Genomic DNA, 25,823 nt, shown 5'->3' on the forward strand with positions numbered 1-25,823 from the left:
TGGTTGTTCATACTGAATACTATGGAGTCTGGTGTCCAAATCCCATGCAGAGAGGTGAACTCTTTAGATACAGGGCTGCTAGGTAATGTGAACTATCTGGGTGGCCCCATTTTTGCCACCTAGCCACTTTACGCAGTGAACCACAGCCTTACAGGCCCACTTCTACTCTGTCAGGGGCCTTCACCCTGCGCCATTCCCACCTCTCCAAAAGCTGTGATTTAAAAAAATGGTTGTCTGTGGCAGCTGTCACACCAGGGCTTCCATATCTGGCACAATGAAGCAGGCCAGGACCACTCCTTTCTAAGAAGGCAGATTGTTTTTGCCCAGTTGGATAAGTAACACGCGAGGAGGCTTTCTCTTGCCAATTGCTGACTCCAGTTTGGCAGCAAGGTGTCACAATGCATTCCTCTCCAGCCAATCAATGACATTGCCATGCTGCTGCCAAGCCTTTGGTCACTTTCCCATCCAGAGGACAACTCACATGCTGGCCCAGTGGATGATACTATGGTCCGTAATCCAAACCTCCTCCTATGAACCTGAAAGAGCTGGCACACGTGCACAGTCAACAATCAGCATTCCAGGGCAGGGCGGATGTACCCCTTGCAGGCTGCTGTGTTCCAGCAGCCAGTGGTCCTTATCCATTTCTCTGGAAGCCAGACTCCCCTGGTGAAAGCCCCAGGCCAGCTGTGCAGGCATAACCCACAAGCATGTATTTGAATGGGACCTTGGACTAAAGGCAGCACCAAGAAGTACTCGGCCATATCCTTCACCAGGCAGAGCTGTCCTGGGGGAGATGCCCCAAGCACCATCCTTGTGTACTGTGCACATTGGATTGTCTTGGAGTGGCTCAGCCAAACATGAACCTCTGTGCTTCCAACCCACAGGCCTGTCAACTCACAGGGCCCTACTTTCAGGTCACTGCAATGAAAATCACAAAAGAAGGTGAAGGAATAGGCAGCTAGTTTCAAATAGCAAGGAACAGACTTCCAGCAGCTGGAGTGACAGGACCATGATTGAGATCAGAGATATCAGCTTGCAGCCATTGGTGCAGTGTGGAGCCAGATGGCTCCATCCTTCCATGACCCATCGCACCAGATAGAGTAGCACAGGTCAGCATTCCCACAGCCTTGCAGTAGAAGACAATGATAGACAGATACAGGTGCAACATCTTTGATGACAAACCCTGCCACCTAAGGAGTGCAGGGTAACATAGTACCCCTCCTTTGTTGAAAGTCATGGTCCTACACAGGTTTAATGGCACTGAGAAGGCTGAGAAGGCCGCAACTGACCCCTTGTATGCTTGCTGTATTGCTGGGGCTAAAGAACCCAGCACTTCCTGTGTGACCAGCTGCTGCCAAGGCTCCAGAGGTTTTGTGGGAATTCCAGCCAGATCACCAAATCCTCCAGAGGTCCTGAGGAATTCCAACCAGACCACCAACTTCTGCTTAATACCCCTGTTCAGATGGATGTAGTGGTGTGGGGCGGAGGCCTTAGACTTGGCCCTTGCCAGCCAGGCACAGAATGTGCACCCAGGTGACACCACTGAACCAGTTGTAAAAGCCGGTGGAGATGAGGTCTGTATTCCCCTAGGGATAATTATTAATATGGGGTTTTCCTAGGACTGAAAGAAGAAGTGGTGAGGCCAGTGTTGGTCGCACTGTCATCTGTTGGTGGTCTGAGGTTTAAAAACCTAGGGATCTTATTTGTCTTACAATCTGTCAAACATCGTACATGCATCTCACAGACTTGTGGGTTGAATAGACGGTCACTGCTTTATCGATCTTACACAACCCACAATGTAGTTTATCATAATCAGTCTCTTACAGTGCAATTAACTGTGCTTCGATTTCGGTCAGAGAGATCTTCTTTCCACAAGAGAACTTTTGCAATAGCAAGCAGATTTTTTTTCTGACTCCTTGCAGCCACAGTCCAACTGTACTGTGGAAGGTCTTTCACATTCACCCCTTCCTCCAGGCTTTCAAGCTCAGGGTTGTCTTTCTTTCTTTCTTTCTTTCTTTCTTTCTTTCTTTCTTTCTTTCTTTCTTTCTTTCTTTCTGCCCGACCTGCTTCCCCCTACCACCATAGCAGCAGCTGCAGCTCTCCCAGACTCACAGTGGATCTCCCCTTAGGGATGCCAGCTCCTGGTAGGGAAATTTCTGGAAATTTGGGATGGAGTCTTAGTAGTTTGGGGGAGGGAAGCAACCTCAGCAGGGTATAATGCCATAGACTTCATCCTCCAAAGCAGCCATTTTCTCCAGCGGAACTGATTTCTGTAATCTGGAGAGCAGTAGTCATTCTGGGTAACTTCCAGCCCTCTCCCGCCCCTGGTAGCGTCTGTCTAGGCAAACTGTGGCCCGGTTGAGTAATGCCAGCTATTGGGCCAGGTCGATTTGCATCATAGGAACCCTCAAGAACTTGTGGGGTGGCCTTCACATTCTCCTATATTCCCCCCACTACATGATTTCCTCTTTCCCTCCACCCAGCGATCCCCATTTCCTAACTACTTTCCCTGTTCACTCTCTTCTTCTCAGCCATTCACCAACCTATCTTTTATCTGCCTCACATCTCCTGTTATGATTACTATCAATTTACTTTATTTCTGTCCCAGTTTTCTCCAGTGTGTCTTAAACAGAGGTGGGATCCAGCAGGTTCTCACAGGTTCCCGAGAGTAGGTTACTAATTATTTGTGTGTGCTGAGAGGGGGTTACTAATTGGTGATTTTGCCACGTGATTTTTGCCTTAGTTACGCCCCTCCTCTCAGCAGTATCGCGCAGAACTTGAACCAGTCTAGCAGGAGGTGCACCGGTGTGCGTGGCAGCCCGCGCCTGTGTGCATTTGTTTCCTGCCCAAGGATCGGCACAGCGGCTGTGTCCTCGCCACAGCCCCGCCCAGGAATGCCCCACCCCCCGGAATGCCCAGCCACACTCTCGTTGTGCCCCGCCCAGCCCCATTGGCGCTATGCCACAGTTTGAATCCCACCACCATGGGAACCTGTTACTAAATGTTTTGGATCCCACCACTGATCTTACATTAATCTCCTCTCTTCCTTTTCATCCGCGTAACAACCCTGTGAGGTAGGTTAGATGGAAAGTATGTGACTGGTCTGAAATCACTCAGCGAATTTCCACAGCAAGATGGGGATTTGAACCTGGTTTGTGCAGGCCCTGCTGTGAAGATCTAACCGCTACACCACACTAGCTTTTATAGGGTGGCTGCTATTGTACTGCAGTCAGCAGCCAGGCCTAGTTAAGTCATTCAAGTTAGGTGGTATCAAGTCAACCAGAGATTGTTGCCAGGCCTAGGGTTGCCATCCTCCAGGTGGAACCTGGACATATCCCACAATTACAACTGAACTCCAGGCAACAGAGATCTGTTTGTAGAAAAAAATGATCTTGCCTGTTCATAGCCCCAGTCACCAGATTTAAGAGTCCAAAGATTTGGCTGACTTTGCTATTTGAATATAAGATAAAATTCTAAGAATGAAAGGAAATAGCCTGTCATTTGACAAAAAATAACTCGATTATGATATTATTTCAGCCTCCCATCATTTTAGCAACAAGCTTGAGAATTTAACTGATTATATCCATAGGAGTGTATCTGTTCCTACTTGTACTGAAGTGAAATCGATACCACAACCCTCACAAAGGCAGAGCGATGTCATAGGAATTAGGGTCTGGGAACTGCAAAAGGATGAGGCGGTGGGATACTTGGGTTATGGCTGAAAGTGAAGTGTAACTTTTCTTCAAGAGTTCTGTTTTGTTTTGTTTTAGTTCATAATGGCAGATTTTAATTCATATTAGAGCTGAGAGGAGTTTGTATATGTTAACTGTGTGTGTGTGTGTGTGTGTGTGTGTGTGTGTGTGTGTGTGTGTTTGTATGATTTTGCTGTCAAGTCTCGGCTGACTTATGGAGACTCTATAGGGTTTTCAAGACAAGAGACATTCAGAAGTTATTTGCCATTGCCTGCCTTCATGGGCTGAGAGAGTTCTGAGAGAAGTGTGACTGGCCCAAACAGCAGCCTTCTTGTAGAGGAGTGGGGAATTGAACCTAGTGGTCCAGATTAGCGTCAGCCACTCTTAACCATGCTGGCTTTCTATTGTTGACAGTAAAACCACGTAGCTGACACTTTGAGTGATATATGTTAAGCACAGTCCAGCCATAAGTAGGCATGTTTACAGGGTACTTTTATGCACAAATAAGTCAGTGACACTTGCTGTATTGGTATGTTTTGGATTTCAGCCTCATGTTCAATTGGCTGCACCTTAAACTTAAAAATGTTTGGCACTGATGGATTTTGCATTGTGTAATTCTTGTACAATATTTTATCATAACACTTTATCCTTTACAAGTATCCTATTAGTGTACTCAAATTTGCAAAAAAATGTACTATGTATGTAGAATTCCCTTTTCTGCTAATTTTGCTGATTCTTACAAATTGAGATAATTTTGCTGATATTTAGAAATGGCTAATTTTGCAATTATTTTACTTAATACTTTCACAATAATAGTTGCTGTTGTTAAGTAATTATAGATGTGCTTGCTTAACACATTAGAATTTCCAGTAAAATAACTGAAATCCAAAGCATCTTAAAGGGTAACATAATTTATTCCAGCCTAAGCTTTCAGCCTTTACTTTGTCAGATGCCAAAAAATATTATTCTTCAAACTGTCAACCATGTAAGAATAACAATGATCAATGTAGTTAACTATTACAGTTCTGAAGTGGAGTTTGGTAGTCAAAGCTGAGATATAGTTTTTCAAGTTATAGATTGTGATTTCACCAGTTCGAATCACAGTGGTCGTGGCTGTTCACTGTAATCCATCTGTATTATGTAATACAGATGAAGAGATCATGGGTTGATAGGCAAAGGGTCCAGCTTCAGACCCTTTCCCCCAGGGGTCTTGAGTAGTGTGTGGATGTATTTCCTGATTTTGAATTTGTATTCAAAATTATAGCCATGAATGGGGCTATAAAAGATTCTTCAAAGTAAGGATGGGCTGGCATCTTGCCCTGATGTGCTTCCTCCCTGTGGCACACTGAGAGAGGAACCATTTAGTGACAAGATTTCTTGTCCCAGTCCACTTCCTCTTGCCCCATCTGTGCTTTTTGCTATCTCCGCAGAAAGCAAGAGCATTTCTGGTGTGACTTTTGCACCAGAGTGGGGCAAGGGTGGGACAGAGCCAGCCGTGGTAATTGGCTGATGTGTCACTGGTAACTAAGATCAAGACAATTCATCCTATACTATGTATGGGTGTGAAAGCTGGACAACGAAGTAAGCTGACACGAAGAATTGATTCATTTGAAATGTGGCATTGGAGATTAGTTTTATGGATCCCGTGGACTGCCAAAAAGACAAATAAGTGGTTTCTAGATCAAATGAAGGCTGACTTCTCCCTAGACGTTAAAAGGACCAAAACTGAAGCTATTGTACTTTAGTCAGAGTATGAGAAAAGTCAGCAGGAAAAGAGAAAGATCCAACATTAAATGGATTGACTCAATCAAGGAAACCACAGCCCTCAATTTTCTAAGATCTGAGCAAGGATGATAGCAATAGGATGGTCTGGATGTCATTAATTCTTTGTTTTCCTGCCATCAAGTCACAGCTGACTTATGATGACCCCTTGGGAATTTCATGGCAAGAGACCCTGGGGGGGGGGGGGGGTAATGTGCCATTGCCTGTCTCCATGCCATAGCGATGATATTCCTTGGAGGTCTCCCATCTAAATACTAGCCAAGGCCAGGACTGAAAGTGTGTGACTGGCCCAGGATCACTGAGCAAGCTTCCATGGCACACAGGGATCTGAAACTGGGTTTCCCCGGTCCTAGTCTGACACCTTGGGTCTCCATACATTGATATTGATTTGACAGCACTTACTTACACATCAGGAAAAGCACAGAACCTTTGCTTGTTTTTTTTAAAGCCAGATTTTATGTTTTGATCACATTACAAATATGACTGTCTGATTGTTAAAGGCTCAATGAAACAGCTTGGGATGATTCCAAATTGTATGAGGGAATGTCATAAACTGTCAATTTGGCACGGATGTGCACAATTTAATGGTGACAATGGGTTGTTTCAAAATGTCACTGCAGGACACAGAATTTTAATAAATGCTAATAATATACAAATGCTAGAAGCTGCAGATGACTTGGGCAGAAATCTTTAGAAATGGTTTTGGCACCCCTCCCCCATTTGTTCTCATTTTGCTGAGGGAAGGATCTATGTCATTGCACCTAATTTGATAACTTTCCCTGAGAGTTTTAGAAGATGCTACCTAATAAAGAACTAGTAGCTACTTTGCAGATACTTTTAATAAGTCTTCCTAAATAATGTATGCTCATGGTTCATGTAGAGCTGTCTAAAGCTGCAATTTTTTTAATCGATAAGCCTTACATAATATGACTGGAAATGACAGTATGTCACTTGCTAGAGCTTTATACTATGTCAGTCAGGTTTTTAATTGCATCTCTTCTGTTGCTGGTGATGAACAGGATGGAAACGCCTTAGAATGGAGAAAGAAGGATCTTGCGGCTCTTCTAATGACTTTCTCTGTGTTCTGTAATATTAAAATACAGCTGTATTTCTGCCTGCTTTGTGATAACATAACAGAGTAAAACAAATCCTAAATGATCTGTCAAATTAGGACCTTGCAATATAAAGTAAAATTGAATGCAACTGCAATAATAATCTGAACTCTGTTCTAAATTAAATGTAAAGGGCTTTAACTGTTTGATTCAGTTTCTTTCTGCCAACTAAAACCACTAGTGGTTGCCATTTAGTTAAACTAATAAACTGGAAAGAAAGCTAAATAAAAATGCTGTTACTTAAAATTGTCTTATCCAAGAGCTAGAGAATTTACAGTGGTTCCAACAGAGTCCTCCAGCCTCCATTCATGACACTGACAGCTTACTTCATGGAAAGTTGTCTCATAAAATTATTCCACACCTATATCCTGGCAGCACTTAGTGGGGTGTTAGAACATCCCTTGATGTTGGCAGTCCATACGAGAAGCCTTTGTGAACATTGTTACTAGTAAGTAGAAAAATTGCTGATGGGATGCAGCTTTCATATAAAATATTCGTTTGCCAATGCAACATAGTTTGGTTAATGATGTTTCTGAATTATTTCTTTCTTTCCATCTTTTCTTTCACAATTTTGGAGATACTGACCATTGTTAAGGGTGGGTGGGATATGGTGATTAGAAAACAGAAATATTGCTTGCTGTAGGTCTTGTACTTTGTTTCCAAGTGGATCACTTAAATTGATTAAATCAGAGATCTAGTCCTGTTAGCTTTTGTTCTTCATCTTTTTTAAAAACTCTGTTTGGAGTAGGTAATCAGCGCACCGTTTAAGGAGACCCCCTCACTTTGTGTTCCATGATTAGACCTCGGGAGCATTCACAGCAAATGAATTGGGAGCAAATATCCATAGTATAGGATGAATTGACTTTGAGTTACGCTCCTGACAGTCCTTGGTTTATGTGGAAAGAGAAGCAGGAAGCATATTGCCTTGGCTCTCTATGTGTGCACATGCTTCTAAAAAGCAGCAAACATGGAGGCGACATAGAGACATGACCCATTAGATAAGCCTTTGTGGGCCATCTGATAGTCTCATCCCATAAACCGAAGAACCACTGACCAATAACATGCCCATAAGGCTAAGAATCACAAATGTAAAACAGGATACGAAATGCAGCACAAAATTTGCCAAGTCCATCAAACCATCACTCTGACCACCTGGCATAGAAAATTATATTTAGTTTAGAACAAGAGAGAATGGATGAAGAGCAGTGTTACAGTCCATAAGAAAGGTCACCACTGTTGATGCTTTCCTGACCTCCTTGGAAATTTCATTCCTCAGTGCTGGGGCAATGGTTTGATTGAACCTGGAAGCAAAAAGCAAGTCAATGTGGCTGGTATAAAATTGATGATAAATGCCCACAGTAGCTAAACCTTATGAAACAGTGAGCTACTAATCAACCCCTTCCACAATATCAATTTTCACTACCAATATCACTTCTGGATACCTCAGTTTGGTTGTAGCTTGTTTTTGTGCATCTGTTCTTCACTGCTTCAAGATCTTGGTTCAAGACCAAACAGCTGCTTCTGTAGGCATGATAAGTGACATATATTTGGGTACCATCAGTATATTGATAATACTCAGCTCCAAAGCATGATTTCATTTGAAGATTTCAAAAGCCCTTAACAATTGTCCCACAATATCCTGTATTCTCCTTCCTCATTTTGAATGTTTCCTGGAGAATGTTTCTGCTACTAAAGTATCTTGCTGGCCATTCAGCTGAAATGTGAAATGGCTGTTTGCAATTCCTGAGATAGAAAGGGAGGTCTAGCCTTTGTATTCTGTTACTTTTAATCCAGACAGCATCTGACACCCTGTCTCTACTGTCAACTGCCAGAAACACAGGAACAAGCATTTTAGGGGTTTCCAACATCATTGTAGCATATTTTGTGTCATTTGTTGCTGAATCCATGATAAGATATTGTCCTTTGAAAGTGATCACAGCAATGAACCTTAATGGGGCACGGCGGGCGGGGGGGAGAGTTGGAACATGCCTCTTCCATTTCCAAGGTCACTTATGATTTAGTCTAACTCTAGCATTGATGTTGACCTCTTTGGAAATCAATATCTCTGTATTAGTTTTGTGCACTGAAGTATTGGCATGTCATTTGTTAAGCTGTTTTCTTTGCTCAGACAGAAGATAACATTAACTGAAACGTTTGAAGCTTCAAAGGAACATCAGCCACTTGAATTTTCATCATGAATAGTCAAAAAGCAATTTCAAAGAGTAGGTCAGAGTAGAGTGTGAGTTTCCTTTGGTGATCTTTGTGTGTGTGTGTAGGGTGAATTTTGCAATTACTAGTTTTATCCCTTCCTCTCAAAGTTCATTGTTGTGTGTTGGCCCTAGAATGCTATATGTGAAAGGGCAAACTGAATGCACAAAGTACAGACAAACTGAAGAAATAAACTCTGAAAAGGGCCTTTTTTTTGCCTTGCCAAATCCTTCCAGTGAGTTGTAGAAATGAGAACTATAAATAATCACAGGTAGAGGGATTTTAAGGTGATGTCAGCTTTGGTTAGGAGTTGCAGGCAGATTCTCACGATAACCGTAGACCTCAAATCTTTGCACATAAAGTCAGATCCCTTTGTTACGCTGTATGTATTAAAGTAGCGCAGGGAGATTTAACACTGCAGTTTCTCTCTTTCTGCTAGGACCCAAATGTGCCCAGATATGTTTTTAATTACTTCTTTGTTTTTGTGTGGATTTGCTCCTAAGGTTTCTTGTGTTGGCATAGAAGGGCTGAGGAAAACTCAAAGGAACAGTATGCCAATACATTAACATGTTAAAAAGGCGAAGGAAAAAAAGAAGGCAGACTCATTTCTAATCAACTTTTGGAACTGCAGCAGTTTCAGGAAATGATCATGTGAGAACACTGTTGTTTGTTAGAGCAGGGGCAAAATTTATTTATTTATTTAGGACCAAATTGCCCCAATTTACCTTAGAAGATTTTGGTGTGTCAGCAAGCAAAACAAGGAGGAGAGGGAATCAGTACTTTAAAAAGCAGAATTCTCATTTATTGATGACAAGCATTGAAAAGCTGATGATTTCATTGTCTTAACTAAAAATGAGAGTGCAGGTGACAGATTACATTCCCCAGCAGAGACCCACCCACCCATTTTCCAGAGGCAAGAAGACACACACACACACACACACACACACACACACACACACACACACACACACACACAAGCATGAGGGAAGAGGGAGGACGGTCACATGCACACACACACATTCAAGAAACAGTGCTAATGGGGCCAAACAAAGGGAACTCAATGGTTTTCACTCTCTCCCCCTTGCAGTTGCCCAGATAACCACTGAGCACAAGCAAACTTTCCCAGGATGTTTAAGCTGGAAGCTGTCAAAAGCTAGAAACATGGCAGTACCCAAGCTAAGACCTTAGAGGGTCATGACAGTACCTTAGAGAATCTGCCCAGAACCTGCTGGGTGACCTACACAGAATGGCAGGCAGGCAGATTCTCCCTGACTGTGGACGGTGTGGTGGAAGGAAGGGAAATAAAGTACCTCCTGCCTGGCTGTTCATGTAGGAGTGGCTCCAGTCCAAGGTTGAGGGAAATAAAGTGGGCAAACTTGTTTGGGGGACGGGATCTGTGTGAAGTCCCCCTCCCTCCAATGGTTTGTATTGCTCTGTACACCCATTATATTTTCCCTTTGCATATATATATATAGCAAGGAGTTAGAATCTTTTTTCCTGGTTTCTAGTTTTTTCTGGGGAGATAATTACATGCCAACAGCCAAAACACAATACCCCTGTCTGGCTCTAATACAAGATTAAAAACTCAATTTTAATGAAAATATTTAAAACATATATATCCTTAAACTTGTGCACTATACATGAGGTGGGCAACAGATGAATCTAAAGCACAAACACACATACACTGGGAGGGAAATCCCTAAACCAATTTACAGGCAACAAGTCTCTATCATGAGATCATCATATTCTGTGATGCGATCATCATATTCTGTAGAGTGTGCACAGTTCTGAGAACCAGTCTTGGGCTGATGGTCAATCTGAGATAATTACATGCCCACAGCAGTTCTATGAAATGATACAAGTTGAGTAGAATGAGAACTAAGACAAAGATAAATCTAAGTTGAGTAGAATGAGAACTAAGACAAAGATACAGTGTTGGGTGTACAAATAACTTGCCACCAGCTGTGTTAGTGAAATGACTCAGTGCTCTGGCTTGGAATTCCTTGACTGAAGAATGATGGATATGGAGACACAGGGCTTTTATGTACTCTTAGTTTTCTTGTGTGTAACTTCCTGTTTCTTCAGGGGCGGGGGGTTAGTTTTGCATGCATCCTTGTTCCTTCTGAGGATCGATTCAACATCACACAGCTTTAAACAAAACATTTCTCCCTCCAGTTTAAATCAGCAGCTTTTTGTGCTTGATAAAAAGTGGTGTTATATCAAAGTGACCACTAGAGGGAGCAAAATGCATGCAGAACTGACCCCCTCCCCAGGAAACAGGAAGTTAGAAGGAAGAAAACTGAGCATTCGTAAAGGTCCTCAGTGGCCCTTTCCCCACTCAACTTTGCCCAAGGGTTGCTGCGGGCAATTCCCGGTGCGTGCTATTCCTGGCGCGCGCCCCGGCTTCCCCAAAACCCCGCGCTCTGCGCGGGGTTGTTGAAAGGCGCCAGAAATTCCGCACATGGAGGGGGCGCAAGAGAAGCAGCATCGGGGCGGCTGCGTTCTTGCCGCCCCTGAAGTGGGGAGGGCAGCTGAACCCCGCGCTACTTTAGGAGAGTAGCTCGGGGCTTAAGGAAAGTGGGGAAAGGGCCAAAATGATCTAGGAAAAAGAAATATGTTTTGCTTCTGAGTGACTCTGAACTAATGCAAAAGTCAGAACTGCAGAAGCCCAATTTGAGATCCTTTCGCGTGATGGACTGCAGGTACTTCTTTTTTCTCTGATTCTTTCAGGAGACATCTCTAAGTGAAATCGTCCCACTGACCACACACAAAAAAAGGACATTTCCCCCCTTTTCCTTCTAATTGTACTTTTAGGAATTGATTCCTGTGTCAAGCATTTGATCATAGGCCACCTACAATGCTGTGCCTTGGCATTTAAATCTAATCCCTTTAATGGTTTTGCTGATAGCTTCTTGAGCCAGAGACCTTGAAAAATGTGCTTATTAATTATGATACTTTGTATATAATGCATAAGGATGATGACTAAAGTAGGTTGAAAAAATAAAATACGTGGTAATGACAGAAGTGCTTTTTGCTTATTCCTTCCATTATTGCAGAAATAGTGTTCATTATTCCTGCTTTCTTTTAGTCTTCAGTCATGCAACCATCTTTGTCGACAACTTAATGAGTTTTTAATTTTTCATATCAGTGAGCTGCAGAGTTGCTTTTTTCGTAATTACATATGTTTTAATGCTAAACGCTAATACATTCATTTTTTCCCTTTAAGCTTTCAGTGGAATTTTATAGTTTATGCACTGTGACAATGCAGCAGTTACATACAGAAGAACTATTCCAGGTTCATGGTGTCATTTTTTTCTGCTGTATCATGGCTGAAATTTTTTAATACAAGACCCAGTGGCAGGCAAGCACTGAACTTCAGTCTGGATCATTTAAATGCCACAAACCTTTCCATACTTCATACACATGTTCCAATTAATTCAAGTCTCAAAAACAGTCTCCCGCTCAGAATTTTCTGAGGGAAGTAATAGTGCTCTTTTGAGGCAAACCAAGAATTTATTAAGGTTTTGTAATTACAGTGCAAGAAAACCCACAAAAGCTACAGGCAAGTATGCCTGCCAGCTTTCTTTAAATATCCTCTGAGATTGCTCAGCCATTTATAAGGTGTCATTTGAAATCCCATAGACCAGGGGTAGGGAACTCCATGGCTCGAGAGCCGCATGCGGCTCTTCTGCCCTTGCACTGTGGCTCCACGAGCCGAGCCGCCGGCCCCATCCTTGCCTGCCCTGCAGGCAGCAGGGCGGGCGCATCCATGCGCTTCTCAGAATGAGCAGAGTAAAAGGTTAAAAAACCCCAATATATATAGTGTTAACTTTATTTTAAATGTCAAAAATTATTTGCGGCTCCAAGTGTTTTCTTTTCCTGTGGAAAACGGGTCCAAATGACTCTCTGAGTGTTAAAGGTTCCCTACCCCTGCCATAGACTATATACTTTATGTTGTTTAGTCTAGAAAGTGTTGCTTATATATATCCATGGGTGTCATAAGGGGGTGGTGGTGGTGAAGACTTAAGCCTTTGGGAGCAACTTTCCTGTGTCAGATGGGGGAATGCATTCAACCATCAGTCCCCATATTTCCCCCCCAGGAATGCGGAGCTGGAGCCCTGAACTCCCGGCCAACACCTTCTCCTGCACCAACACCTTAATTCCCCCCTGCTGCTTCAACTGAAAAAAGCCTGTGTTGCTTTAAAATTAAGCTGACTTTACTTTCTAGTCAGTGGTGGCTGGAGGGTGACTGGCAGTGAAGACAGGGCCAGGGAAGCAGCACCCTCCTGGACCTGTTCCCGCCGCCAATCTTTCCCCTGCCACCAAAGTTCCTTCTTCCCCCTTTTGTCTCCACCTGTGTACAACAATTCCCCAACACTCCATCACGTTCCGGATGCACACACTCACACACTGAACTATGGATGCCAACTTCCAGGTTGGGCCGGGAGTTCTCCCAAATTACAATTGATCTCCAGGTTGCAGAGATCATTTCTTTGGAGGCTGGACATGATGACCTCATATCCCCACTGAGCTCACTTCCCCAAATTCTGCCATCCCAGGCTCCACTCCCAAATCTCCAGAACAGGTAACCTTACTGAATGGCACACCCTCATCTATAAACTATGTTGCCTACTTCCCAATACCAAACACATCCCACACAGACACATCAATATACCCCCCACATACCCTACTCTACTGGGATCAAAATGCTGGTCAACCTATATTTTAGACACCATCAGGTTCTAGACACCATCAGGACACTACTGTGAGGAACCATCAAAGCTACAAGCAAATCTAGGCTAGTGCTAATAGTTCTTAAGGGTAAGAACACCAGCATGACAGAAGTTCATGGCTGAGTATCCTGAGAAGTGGGCAGACATGCCAACAACGGATTAGGTGCTGTAGGCTGCTTCTTGCATATATGTGCCCTGCTCAGCCTTTCCTCACTGATAGCCGGTGTGTTGTAGTAGTTGAGGGTAGGGAACTAGAATATGGGAGATGTGGGTTTGAATCCCCCACACTGCCATGGAAGATCACTGGGAGACTTTGAGACAATCATGCTCTCCCAGCCAAACACACTTCTTGGAGTTGTTAGGATAAAATGGACATGTTAAGCTGTTCTAAGCTTCATGAAGAGATGGCAGGATTAAGAAACACTGGAACAAATTTAGAGTTGTTAACTTTCTAAAATTAGTACAGGATTCAATTATTTCTGTGTCTCCGATTGTCTTAAGGGTAAGGGTTCATGGTTGAGGTATCCTGAGAAGTGGGCAGGCATGCCTACAATGGATTAGGTGCTGTAGGACTTCACAAAAGTTATATGTAATCTTGAGACAAGCGAGGCTCAACGTTTTCACTGCAAGAACACATATTTTCTTTTTTTTTCTATCAACAATTTATTGGAAATTTAAAGACATACTTTAAATATACACTGGGGAAAAACAGTAATTATACAGATTTCTTCATGTCTAAGTTGGCTTTCTGTAATCCAACTTACATTTTTAGAGGGATATTATTCTCAATTGAAAACTAAAAGTTCATTTTTTGACACTGATCCCACCCTGTCACACTCCATTTTCCAATTTGTTCTTTCTTTTCTCGTTCTTTCTTTCATAAGAAAAAATGTGCAGAACAGTAAATCAAATAGAACAACAATAATTAACATGTAATGGTTCAGGCCTGTTGTGCTCGAACAGACTAGCAGAGTCTCAGTCTTTTTCTGGCTTTTGTCTGGGTCCCTTAGAGATGGTTTGGCTTGCAGTTTTGCCTTGCCGTTGCTGAGTCGTCTGTTCTTTTCTTCAAGCGTTCAAGCATAGTTCTGAAATATCAATATATAGTTCATAACAAACTTGCGAGTTCTTCTCAGGTGAATTACCTACTGCTTCTGGCTCTCCAGCAAATCTGGGAGAATTCGTATAACATCCATGACAACATTCATAACAGAAAACCAAAATATGAACTATTAGCCAACTAAACACAATCCCCCCTTTCAGCAAGGAAATACAAAAATTATCATACCTGAAGTATCAATATATACTTCGTAACAAACCTGGAGTCCTTCTAAGGTGAACTACCTACAACTTCAGGCTCTCCAACAAATCTGGGAGAATTGCACCTGTTCTTCCTTATATGGGAATATCTCAACTCCTTAACTGCTATAGTGGATGCTGGATTATACTTCTATAAACTTGGTGATGGTGGAAAGTCCCATCAAGTCACAGCCAACTGGGGCAAACCTTGTAGATTTTCAAGGCAGGAGTCATATGGAGGTAGTTGCCAGTGCCTATCTCTGCATAGAGATTTCCTTGGTGAGTCTGCTTTGATACAGTTATCTAAAAATGGTTTTTAGTTCTTGCCCCCAATTCTGTTTTCTGCAGCTACACCCTTGCATATATCCTAGAATCTGAGCATCTTCCTGGCTCACTGTAACAGTTAGGAATAATAACAAGAAGTTTGGATTTATCCCCCCTTTCTGTCCTATAAGGAGGCTCAGAGAGGCTTACAAACTCTTTTCCTTTCCTCTCCCCACAAGAGGCACCTTGTGAGGTAGGTGGCGGCTGAGAGAATTCTGAAGTACTCTGACTGGCCCAAGGTGACCCAGCAGACTTCGTGTGTAGGAGCAGGGAAACAAATTAGTTCATCGGATAAAAGTCCACTGCTCATGTGGAGGAGTAGGGAAACCAACCCGGTTCTCCAGATCAGAGTCCACCCTGCTCTTAACCACTACACCATGCTGGCTCTAAATGGTGTACATTCCTATTAAAAAAAATAATCCCACCAAGAATAGGTCAGAAATCAGGACAGTAATTCACATTGGAAGAAATAATCTGAAATTTCAGCTATGATCATTCCCATATTGAGACACTTGCTGTAGCTGCCCTTTCAACTTCTTTTCCTTGAAATATCTATTATTACAATATCTATTATTGCAGTGGTGTAGTAATACTATTTATTTCCAAGTTTCCTTTCCTCATGTCTCCCAAATATATCACCCCACATGAAGCATTGGATCATCTCCATTATTTGGCTCATTCCGCACATGCAGAATAATGCACTTTCAAACTTCTTTTAGTGCTCTTTGAAACTGTGCGGAATAGCAAAATCCACTTGCAAACACTTGTGAAAGTGGTTTGAAAACACATTATTTTGCGTGTGCGGAAGGGGCCTTTGTTTTTTCATTTCTTTTTAGATGCCTTTTTATTTTGTGATGTCAGAACTCCAGGGCTAGCTTTTGGAATATACTTGAGCTTGTTGATATAGTTATGTAAGTTGATTACGTGGAAGTAACTACCTTATTGAATAAGTACTTAGAAAGGCTGATTATTGTCACATTCTGTCCTAACTATCTGATATTACAGAGAAATTCAGGTTTCATATTATGTCATAATTGCTGCAGGAGGAGAAGTTCCACAGTTTCCCCCAGTTGTTAAAGCACAGTGAAAACAATATATGCTTAAATTTTTCCCAAGGTGGGGAATCAGCTAGAAATTCCTGAAGTCTGTATATTGCTCTTTGAATGTATGGTTAATTTTACTATCTTAAAATGGAGATGATTTTGTTTACCACTGAGACCAACTATTTTACATTTTTTTAATCAGCGGAAGGTGCTTGTGGGGGAACCCTCCGAGGGACAAGTGGAATTATTTCAAGTCCTCACTTTCCATCAGAGTATGACAACAACGCTGATTGCACGTGGACCATTCTAGCTGAGCCCGGAGATACCATTGCTCTGGTCTTTACGGATTTTCAACTAGAAGAAGGCTATGATTTCTTAGAGATCAGTGGAACTGAAGCACCATCTATCTGGTAAGTCCAGACAAGCTTCGTTGGGCCATTTCAACCTGTAGAAGCCATTTGATATTGTATTTAAATTGTGTTGGCTCAATCGTTTCACTTAAAGTAAGTAGTACTATATTATCCAAGCCAAAAAAAAGAAGAAAGAAAGAACATCAAGAATGACTGTGTTTAGATCCCTGTCAGTGAATGGTGTTCTAAAAACACTTAATGGTTAATTGCTTTTTAAAAGTATTGATACTACTGAATAGAGAGGGGAGAAATGCACATCTTAGAAATATGTAAAAATGATGAGCTGGTAAGATACTGCCCTCTGATGGATGGCGTGAGAATGCTTTTGCTGTGAGTCAACATAACCTCTTCATATACATTACACTTCTAAGAAGAATGTGTAATGAAAAAAAATTCCTCATTTTGATATTACACGCGCGCACACACACACAGAGTTATACCACTTAGTGCTGTTTTTCCTTTTGATGAATTATGGTGAAAATTCTAGCCAAGTCAGGACAAAATGAAATATGTGGGCATATGTTGTGTAGTTTGGTATATCATAACAAAAAGATAAACAGAAGTCTTGTGAAACCTGACAGCTGCATACATTTTAATGTGCCTCAAGAGTCTGTTTCCTTTTGCTGCAACAGTGGCTTCACCTCTGGAATTGCTACCAAGAAATTTTTCTTGGCAAAGTTACCTGTTTGGGTGAGTTCTGTTTTCCAGCAGGAATATGGGAGGAGAGGGCAATTTGAAATTCAGGAGTGGCATGTCATTCCTGACTATTATTATTTCTATCTTAATTGTTACCTTCTTTTTTTATATTTGATCATTACATTGATATCGCACACATGCTTGCACAAGATTATTTATTGAGTTCCTACATAAGGACAGTAGGATTATCTAGTATACTCTACTAATTTGAAATCATGTTGCTTTATTATGTCAGAACATGAACAGATATCACCGTTTGCCACTAGGATTCTAAATGCAATCCATGAGGTTAAAGGGATAAAGTTAAAAGTGTTGCATGTAGACTTATTTAGTACTAAGCTCTAGATGTACATGAAGTTAAAGTGGGAGAGTGTTTTTATGGGGAGAAAAAGGAATTTTAAAAATGTTTTCCTTTTGATTAGATAATTTTTCACACCATTTTAAAGTACTAAATTACTAAATCAGTTACTAAATCAGATATGTTTCATAATATAATGAGGTTGCTGATTGACTTTTCAGTGATATAGAGACATATCATTGAAATAAGCCATATCTTTTCCTTTCTTATTTTTTTGCCTTCAGAATTCTTCTCGTTTTTTAAAAAGAAAGAATCGAAACATCTGAAGACGACGAAAAAAGAAATTATTCATATAATATTATACACAAGCAATTCTTTTTTCTTGAGGAGTGTTTAGGAAGCAAAGTATATAATGAAAAATAAAAACAGAAGAATGGGAATACAATTAGGAATACACACCATTACTAACTAGCTGCCTGTGTGGCATTAACTACATTTTATAAAACTACAGAACTAGTTAAAACACTGACCTTGAGATTTTAGTTACATAGACAGAATTGGTACTATTTGAAGAGGTGGTTGAAAGGTACAGCATACAAAGAAAACAGTTATTCATCGATATATATGTACTATACCAGATGAATTGCCAGGGCTGTTTTGAAAGCTTAAAGTATTGCATTACTTTCTATCAATCATAAGTGACTATTCCAATGGAATAACAATTTAGTCACATTTTTAAAAGTTTTCTTTTTATTCCGCCTTCCTGTTGTGCAAAATTGTATTGTTTATGCACATTCTTGAACTGTTTTGTTATGACTCTGCTTGTCCACTGTGTCTTTTCCAAATCTACCCAATAGGAAAAATAATAACTTACAACGATATGTTGCTTGGTTGTCTCGATCCTCCTGGGATAGGGGTGAAGAAAGGAAAAGAAGTATGACTTTTGTCTTAGTATTCTAGCCTTCCCCATTGTTCTGCTTTACTCCCAAAGCTGAGGGCTGAAGTAGACATGATGGCATTCCTGGGTCTAACCTGCAAAAGCCACCATCATTTTAAAGCCTAAATCTGGCCATTTAAAAATATGAGAGTAACAGGGCAAAATGCTCTTATTCCCTCAATGCATTTTCAAGTGCCAAAACAGCCATTGGGAACAGACCCAGGAACACTATTGTGCTTTGTTTGTCCCTGAATTGTTCATGTTTGAGTGTTCTAAACTAGATTATACTTCCATCTGGGAACTGTAGATCAGCCCAGTGAGTTTTAGGTAGACATCATGATTGTGAATGTTGTCAATTATTTAAATGAAAAACCATACTGAAACATTGACTGTTGTGAGGTTTCTGAGCGGTGTGGCCATGGTCTGGTAGTATTTGCTTTTAACATTTCGCCTGCATCTATGACTGGCATCTTCAGAAGCATGCTACAGTAAGATGATAATATAGAAATATTGCTTATTTTGAACTGCGGACAAATGATTGATACGGTCATTAGAGAAGGCCTTGATTTGCGAGAAAAGTCTAATTGCAACTAGAATATTTGTTCGTACACAATATTGCTAGCCCCAAATCATCAGTTCATCTGATCAAGAGGCTCCCCTGGCTTAAGAGGCAGGACAGATTTCCTCTGCTTTCCTCCCTTCTTTCCAATCTTCCAGGTTATGGTTACCAGCTAAGGCTGAAAGACGCTAACACAAACGGCAAGGATCAAAGAATTATCTGCAACTCATTTTAAAGTAGCTCAAGTGCCACAGCAAATAGAGAATTCTTACAATAAACATACATTGCAAACTACTAATTAGTATTTCAACCCACATGGATAAGAGTTGATTGGAAAGACCTGCCCCTAACATCCGAGGCTACATGTATGGATTTGATGAAAGACCTTTGAGAAATTGACATTATATGACTTTTCTTACTTTGAACTCTTACCCATGTGGCTACTTTAAAATAAGTTGCAGATAATTCTTTGATCCTTGCCATTTGTGTTAGCGTGTTTCAGCCTTCCTGTTGTTTGGATATGGTTACCAGCTTGCAGGTTGGGGCCTGAAGTTCTTTTGGAATTAGAGTTGTTTTACAGACCTCAGAGATCAGTTCTCCTGGAGGAAATGCTGAGACCAAAGGATGGACTATATGGTTTCACGTCCCTACTGAGCTCCCTTGCCTCCTCAGTCTCCACCCTCCTGAGGCACCTCCCCAAACTCTCTAGGAATTTCCCAGCCAGAGCGTGCAACCTATTACATCTTGCATTACCATCACCCGCTATTGTATTGTTTGTGAAGCCCAGAGTGCTGCTGGGGGAGGCAAGAAAAATATATCCCACTTAGGACTTTTCATAGGCTCATTTCGCACATGCAGAATAATACACTTTCAAACTGCTTTCAGTGCTCTTTGAAACTGTGCGGAATAGCAAAATCCACTTGCAAACAGTTGTGAAAGTGGTTTGAAAATGCATTATTTTGCGTGTGTGGAAGGGGCCATAGAACTGACAACGAGGGGTTTTTCTTTAGTTGTGTGCATAAAATAGATAAAAAATAAACACAAACAACTACCATACCTCACAGGTAGCAAAATTACAGCAATAACTTTCATTAAATAGTTTACACAGTTGGACATAACAAAGACCATAATTTAGTGTGCAGAACGCAGAATGTCAAGATCTATACAGTTATTGATTATGAAAGAATTCCTGACAAACACAGAAAATAACCTTTGCAGTATACATATAATTTAAGCTGCTAATCAAATATTCAAGCTTGCCAGTTCAGTTATAATATCCTACTTTTGCCTTGGCTTTTCTTTTGTGAAAAATGAACCCGTTAGTCATTATTTTTGTACCATTTACGTTTTCTCATGCTTTATTATTGCCATGGAAATGTACTAATTTTTCAGTGTTTTTGTGTTCAGTAGTATACAAATGACATAAAAGAATCGTCAGTATGAGCAGTGAAAATAGCATAGTCTGCAACCAATGATTTTATTTAAATTCATGTGTAAACCTGCTTTGGGAGAGAAGCAGCATGGTATAACCCCGTCTCATCAGATCTTGGAAATTATGCAGGTTTGGTTCTTGGATGGGGAACGACCAAGGAAAACTCTATGAAAAAAGGCAAACCTTCCATTTCTCCGTCACAATTGGGATTCATAAGCTGCCATAACTGGGACTCAACATGGTAACCACAATAAAACCAATGCATCATGAAAATTATATATAAAAGTTCAAGCCTTTTAAAGCTTGAGTGTTAAAATAGCATTAAAATGGTCATTCTACAAGCCAAAAGCCCTTCTAAAAGTATCTCCTCTGGAATATCAAAAGGGAAATGTATCTCCTGATGTCTTCTAGAACACTGTTCTACAACACTTGAGCATATATCAGAAAAGTCCACAGATGGGCAATTATTGTATTCTTACAGGGATCAGATCTGCTACAGTTTTTCTGTGCCAAGCCAATTGTAAGGGTTGACAGCATTCCTGGAGAAGAATGTCTGGTGCCTTTAACAAAATCTTATTGTATGAAACAAGCTGCTGAATCTGTTTGTTGCATGTGGATAAATAATCATTGTGGGGAAGGTAATACCAGAATGAAAATTACCTTAAATGCTTAATGACTTTAGTCCTTAATAGTTTCAGTCCTAGATTGGAATGACTCAACTGCAATAGAAGTCTAAATTCAGGCAACCTGACATGCAGCCCTTTATTTTAGAAATCCAAGCTACTTCGAATGTCACAATGTGATTTGTTTATTCTTGGATTCACAAGATTACAAGATGGTTAAAATATGTTTGATTATTTGTTTGCGTTTGATGAAAGATAGATTAGCAAACTTGGGGGGAACCCCCCCTGGAATGTTATACTTTCTTCTCTTTTTCTTTTTTGAGCAATAGCCATATAATATATTTTGTAAGTTGCTCTGAGCCCCACTCTGGTTGGGAACAGGCAGGATAGAAATCCAACATACATACATACATACATACATACATACATACATACATACATACATACATACATACATACATACATACATATTCCACTGTATCAAAGGATTACCTGTGTATTGTTTAATGCTGACGGTCTTGGGCTTTCAAAGTAGGCTTTATATCTGTGGGAGACAGTTGACTTCGCAACTGAAATCGTGGTTGGGAAAAGATTATGCTCAAGTTGAGTAAGCACTCTGCATAAAAAATGGGTAGGAAGCTACCCATGTAGCTTCAAGAAAAGTTCTCCTTTTGAATAAAGCATGGAAGCAAAAGTTGCTGTGATTCACTCAACGGTTGAGAGCTACAAAGTTGGACTAACAATAAGTTGGCCAGCTGCGTTGCAGTTTAACTGGACTTTAAGCACAGCCACCTTTTATATCTATGCCAGTGATGGCAAACCTTTTTGAGACCGAGTGCCCAAATTGCAACCCAAACCCCACTTATTTATTGCAAAGGGCCAACCCGGCAATTTAACCTCAATGCTGAGGTTTTAGTTTAGAAAAAATGGTTGACTCTCTCTTCCTCCGCCCCACCCGCTCGAGCAGGGGCCAGCCTACTGTAGCCTCCAGCAAGTCCCGCGTGCACCGCTCTGTGCCTCTCTAGCATCTCTGCCCCCCTCTGTGCCCGCCTCCCAGGCAGTAGCTACCCGGAGCACAGGCACCAGGCCCACCAGCCAAGTCCTCCCTGCTCACCGCGGTGTGCACAAGTTGTGCTCAGTGGCCCAGGCCAGCCTAGATGGATGTGTGTGCGTGTGTGTGTGTGTGGGGGGGGGGTGATTTTCCACCCCCACATGACTAACTCTATGCGTGCGTGCCCACAGAGAGGGCTCCGAGTGCCACCTTTGGCACCCGTGCCATAGGTTCGCCATCACTGATCTATGCTATCAGCATTTTGAAGATATGGAGCAATTTCCTCAGTATCTATGGAAACAACCTTGATGTGAGCAGAACCTTTTCTCTGAGAAACCTGTAAATCAGAAGATAATGTTAAAAAGGAACATAAAAGAATTGACCAAACAATGAAAAAAAGAAAAGAAAGGAAACATAAGAAGGGACATTCCTTTTATTCTTTTTCAGCTATGTTTTTTCAGCTATGTTTTCTCATTGTTGTGTTTGCAACCAAAGTGCTTTTGTGAAAGTCTAAAGTAAACATACATCAACTGGTGATTTGTTTTATTCTTGGATATATTATATGGTTTCTATGGAAGCTGTGATGGAGAGACTTGGAATCTAAACAGATTAAATTACAGCTCTGTGGAGTCACTGGTGAGGGGGTGAGAGGGACAAAGAGAACGCCTTTTAAAACGCCTATAGTCGATGGAAAACTGTATGGAATAATTAACAAGCAAATTGGAGTCATATAAAAGATGATGGGCAAATTTAATAAAATTGATAAAAAGATCCAAAAAAGATGAGATGATACTGCTGCAGCTAAAGTTAAGAAGCTAAATATAAAACAAATTAATGATAATCTTTAAAGTCTCAAAGAAAAAATATTAAAACCTTTATTTAGAAATGGAGAGGGAAAAAAACTTATTTGAGATTCAGAACAGTTCCTGAGTTGACAGAAGAAAAACTAGACAGAGAATTATAACTCCTTTGTTGCAGTTCGTGGGATAGCAGAGGAGAAGATAGAGATTGAAACTGAAGTGGATAAAGCCTACAGATTAAAATTCAGATTTGTTACAAGGAGAAAACTTCAAGACAAACTGGTGAGAGATTGGATCTTACAACAACATTTTGACACCAGACTTCAAATTGATAATGTGGATATAATTGTCCTGGAATAAATACTGATTAGAATCCTACATAAGAGAAAAGAATACACATTTCTGACCAAAAAGCTGAAGCAGAGGAAGGTCAGATTCTATTGGGAGAGATTAGAGGATTATCCTTTACCTTTGGACTATACAGATATGCATTTAATATGATTCAAAAGGTATGAGAATTCCTTCAAAGATGCAAAAGAAGCAAAAGACTAAAGGGTTCGGATTAGGCTAAGATGAATTGCAAACTGAGCATCTACAACAAGAAAAAGAACAAGAACAAGGAAAAGAAGCAAAAAGCACTGAACTGGAAGACGAGAAGTGTTAATCTGAGCCACAAACATGGATTACAATGCTCAAACATGGAATATAAATAGAGCTAATGCTCCACAAAAGAAGGAGAAAAATATTTAATCATTTGAAAAAGTTAAAGCAACATTTAATTTGAGACTAGTGGCATGTTTATGATCAACAAATGTTTATTTTTGGTACAAGCTTTCATGTGCATCCACAATTGTTGAGATATAATTAGTCTACAACAAATTGGGGAAAAAGATGTAAAATATTGTCCTACAAATCTTTAGTACTTTTCCAGCCAGTATCCCCAAAAAAAGAAAGAAAAGAAAAAGTGGTGTAATATATTTGATCATAGTTAGATTCCAAATTGGTATTGGTTGATAAACATGGTATATATGTTGGAGTGGAAATTGGTTTGAGAATTTATGCTCCAAATGAAGACAAAGATGTGATTGTAAAAATCTTGTTGATAAGCTTTTAAAGCTTTCATATGAAAGTTGGTGCCTGCTGGGTGAAATGAATGGAGTGATATTCCAATAAAATAAAATCAAAAACACACAAGGAAAAATTAATTTTTAAAAAACATTTTTAATTGGTAGATAACTTGGGTTTGGTTGATATATGGAGACCAAAAAAGGTAATTCAAGAGAGTATTTTTTTTCAGAAAGATGTAGATCTTTTAAAAAAGTAGATATGTTATGGCTCTCCAAGCATTTGGCACCTAATTTCTCTAAAGTAGAAATCTTACCTACCGGTAGTCTGTCACAGACCATACTCCTGTAAAGGGAAATCTAATATCTTCAGATGGAGACTAAATTTACTTGTTCTTCAATTATAAGGATTTTTTAAAACTTAATCTGAATAAGGGAACAGATGTGAAGGTGGTTAAGGATGCAAGTAAAGCTTTGATGACAGGATATTTTATGTAATTTAATTCTAAGCTTAAGAAAAAAGATGAATGATACAAAATGTCTTAGAAGGGATTATAAGAGAAGAGGAAGAAGTAAAAAAACAGACTATTTTGCAGCACATAAACATTTTGCAGCCGTAGATATCTATGTTAACAGTAGGAGAAATGGAAAAAGAGCTAAAATTTGCAAATCAAAAAACTTTGAATTTGCAAATAAACCAGGAAATGGTTTATATAAACTAAGAAAAGGAAAGGAAACTAAAATGTTTTTAAATATAAGAAGGAAATAATATTCTAACAGACAATGTGTCAATTCAAAAATATTTATTTAACTATTATATGAATTTATTTAAACCTAAGATTATGGAACAGAGATAAATTTTGAATGGTAATATATCAGTTAAAGAACTGGTAGAGGCTATAAAAATCAAAATAGTAAACGTTCTGGGTCCAGATGGCATATCTGGTTTGAATGATAAGTGTTTTAAAAATGACATTTACAAAATACAACGAATTCTATATTTCAAGGAGGAAACATGAAAGGATGAAACTTGACGGTAAGAAGTTAGCCAATGGCAAACATTTTAGTGTAACTAAATCCAGTACAGAGGAAATCAGGACCCCTTGTGTTTATTTTTTTTGCTCCCCCCTTTTTGTATTTTGACTTTCTTTTGGTCATCAGGATATTTATTTTTTAATTTATTTTAAGCAGTGGCGTAGGAGGTTAAGAGCTTGTGTATCTAATCTGGAGGAACCAGGTTTGATTCCCAGCTCTGCCGCCTGAGCTGTGGAGGCTTATCTGGGGAATTCAGATTAGCCTGTGCACTCCCACACACGCCAGCTGGGTGACCTTGGGCTAGTCACAGCTTCTCGGAGCTCTCTTTAGCTCCCACCTACTCTCACACCAGGGTGTTTGTTGTGAGGGGGGAAGGGCAAGGAGATTGTAAGCCCCTTTGAGTCTCCTGCAGGAGAGAAAGGGGGGATATAAATCCAAACTCTTCTTCTTCTTCTTCTTCTAATGTCATTTAATGTCTTAATTTAAAAAAATCCCTGAAAACAATGCAGAGAAAATAAAGCAGAGAAAAAATTGTACTCCTATCTTTAAAACAAACGTATTTATTTATTGTTGCTGTCAATTGACCCATAATAATATATCTTGTGCAGCATTTTCTGCTACCAGGGTGGCACTAAACTGTACTATTTTGTTTTGGAAATTAAGCTCAAATAATTATCACTGATATTATATAGTATGTTTTTGTTTTGATCATGGAAATCTATGCGAGC

The 25,823-nt window shown here is 40.3% G+C and overlaps 1 protein-coding gene across 1 annotated transcript in view; it reads left to right on the forward strand.

Annotated features, from left to right (window-relative positions):
- Window positions 1-25,823, forward strand: part of CSMD1 (CUB and Sushi multiple domains 1) — a 1,361,167-nt gene that overhangs the window by 720,749 nt on the left and 614,595 nt on the right. The window contains exon 5 of the mRNA XM_048497567.1: window positions 16,393-16,600. Coding sequence (XP_048353524.1) covers window positions 16,393-16,600 — 208 coding nt within the window. The remainder of the gene's footprint in view (window positions 1-16,392; window positions 16,601-25,823) is intronic.

The sequence above is a fragment of the Sphaerodactylus townsendi genome, linkage group LG01 (assembly GCF_021028975.2).
Source record: "Sphaerodactylus townsendi isolate TG3544 linkage group LG01, MPM_Stown_v2.3, whole genome shotgun sequence".
NCBI lineage: Eukaryota > Metazoa > Chordata > Lepidosauria > Squamata > Sphaerodactylidae > Sphaerodactylus > Sphaerodactylus townsendi.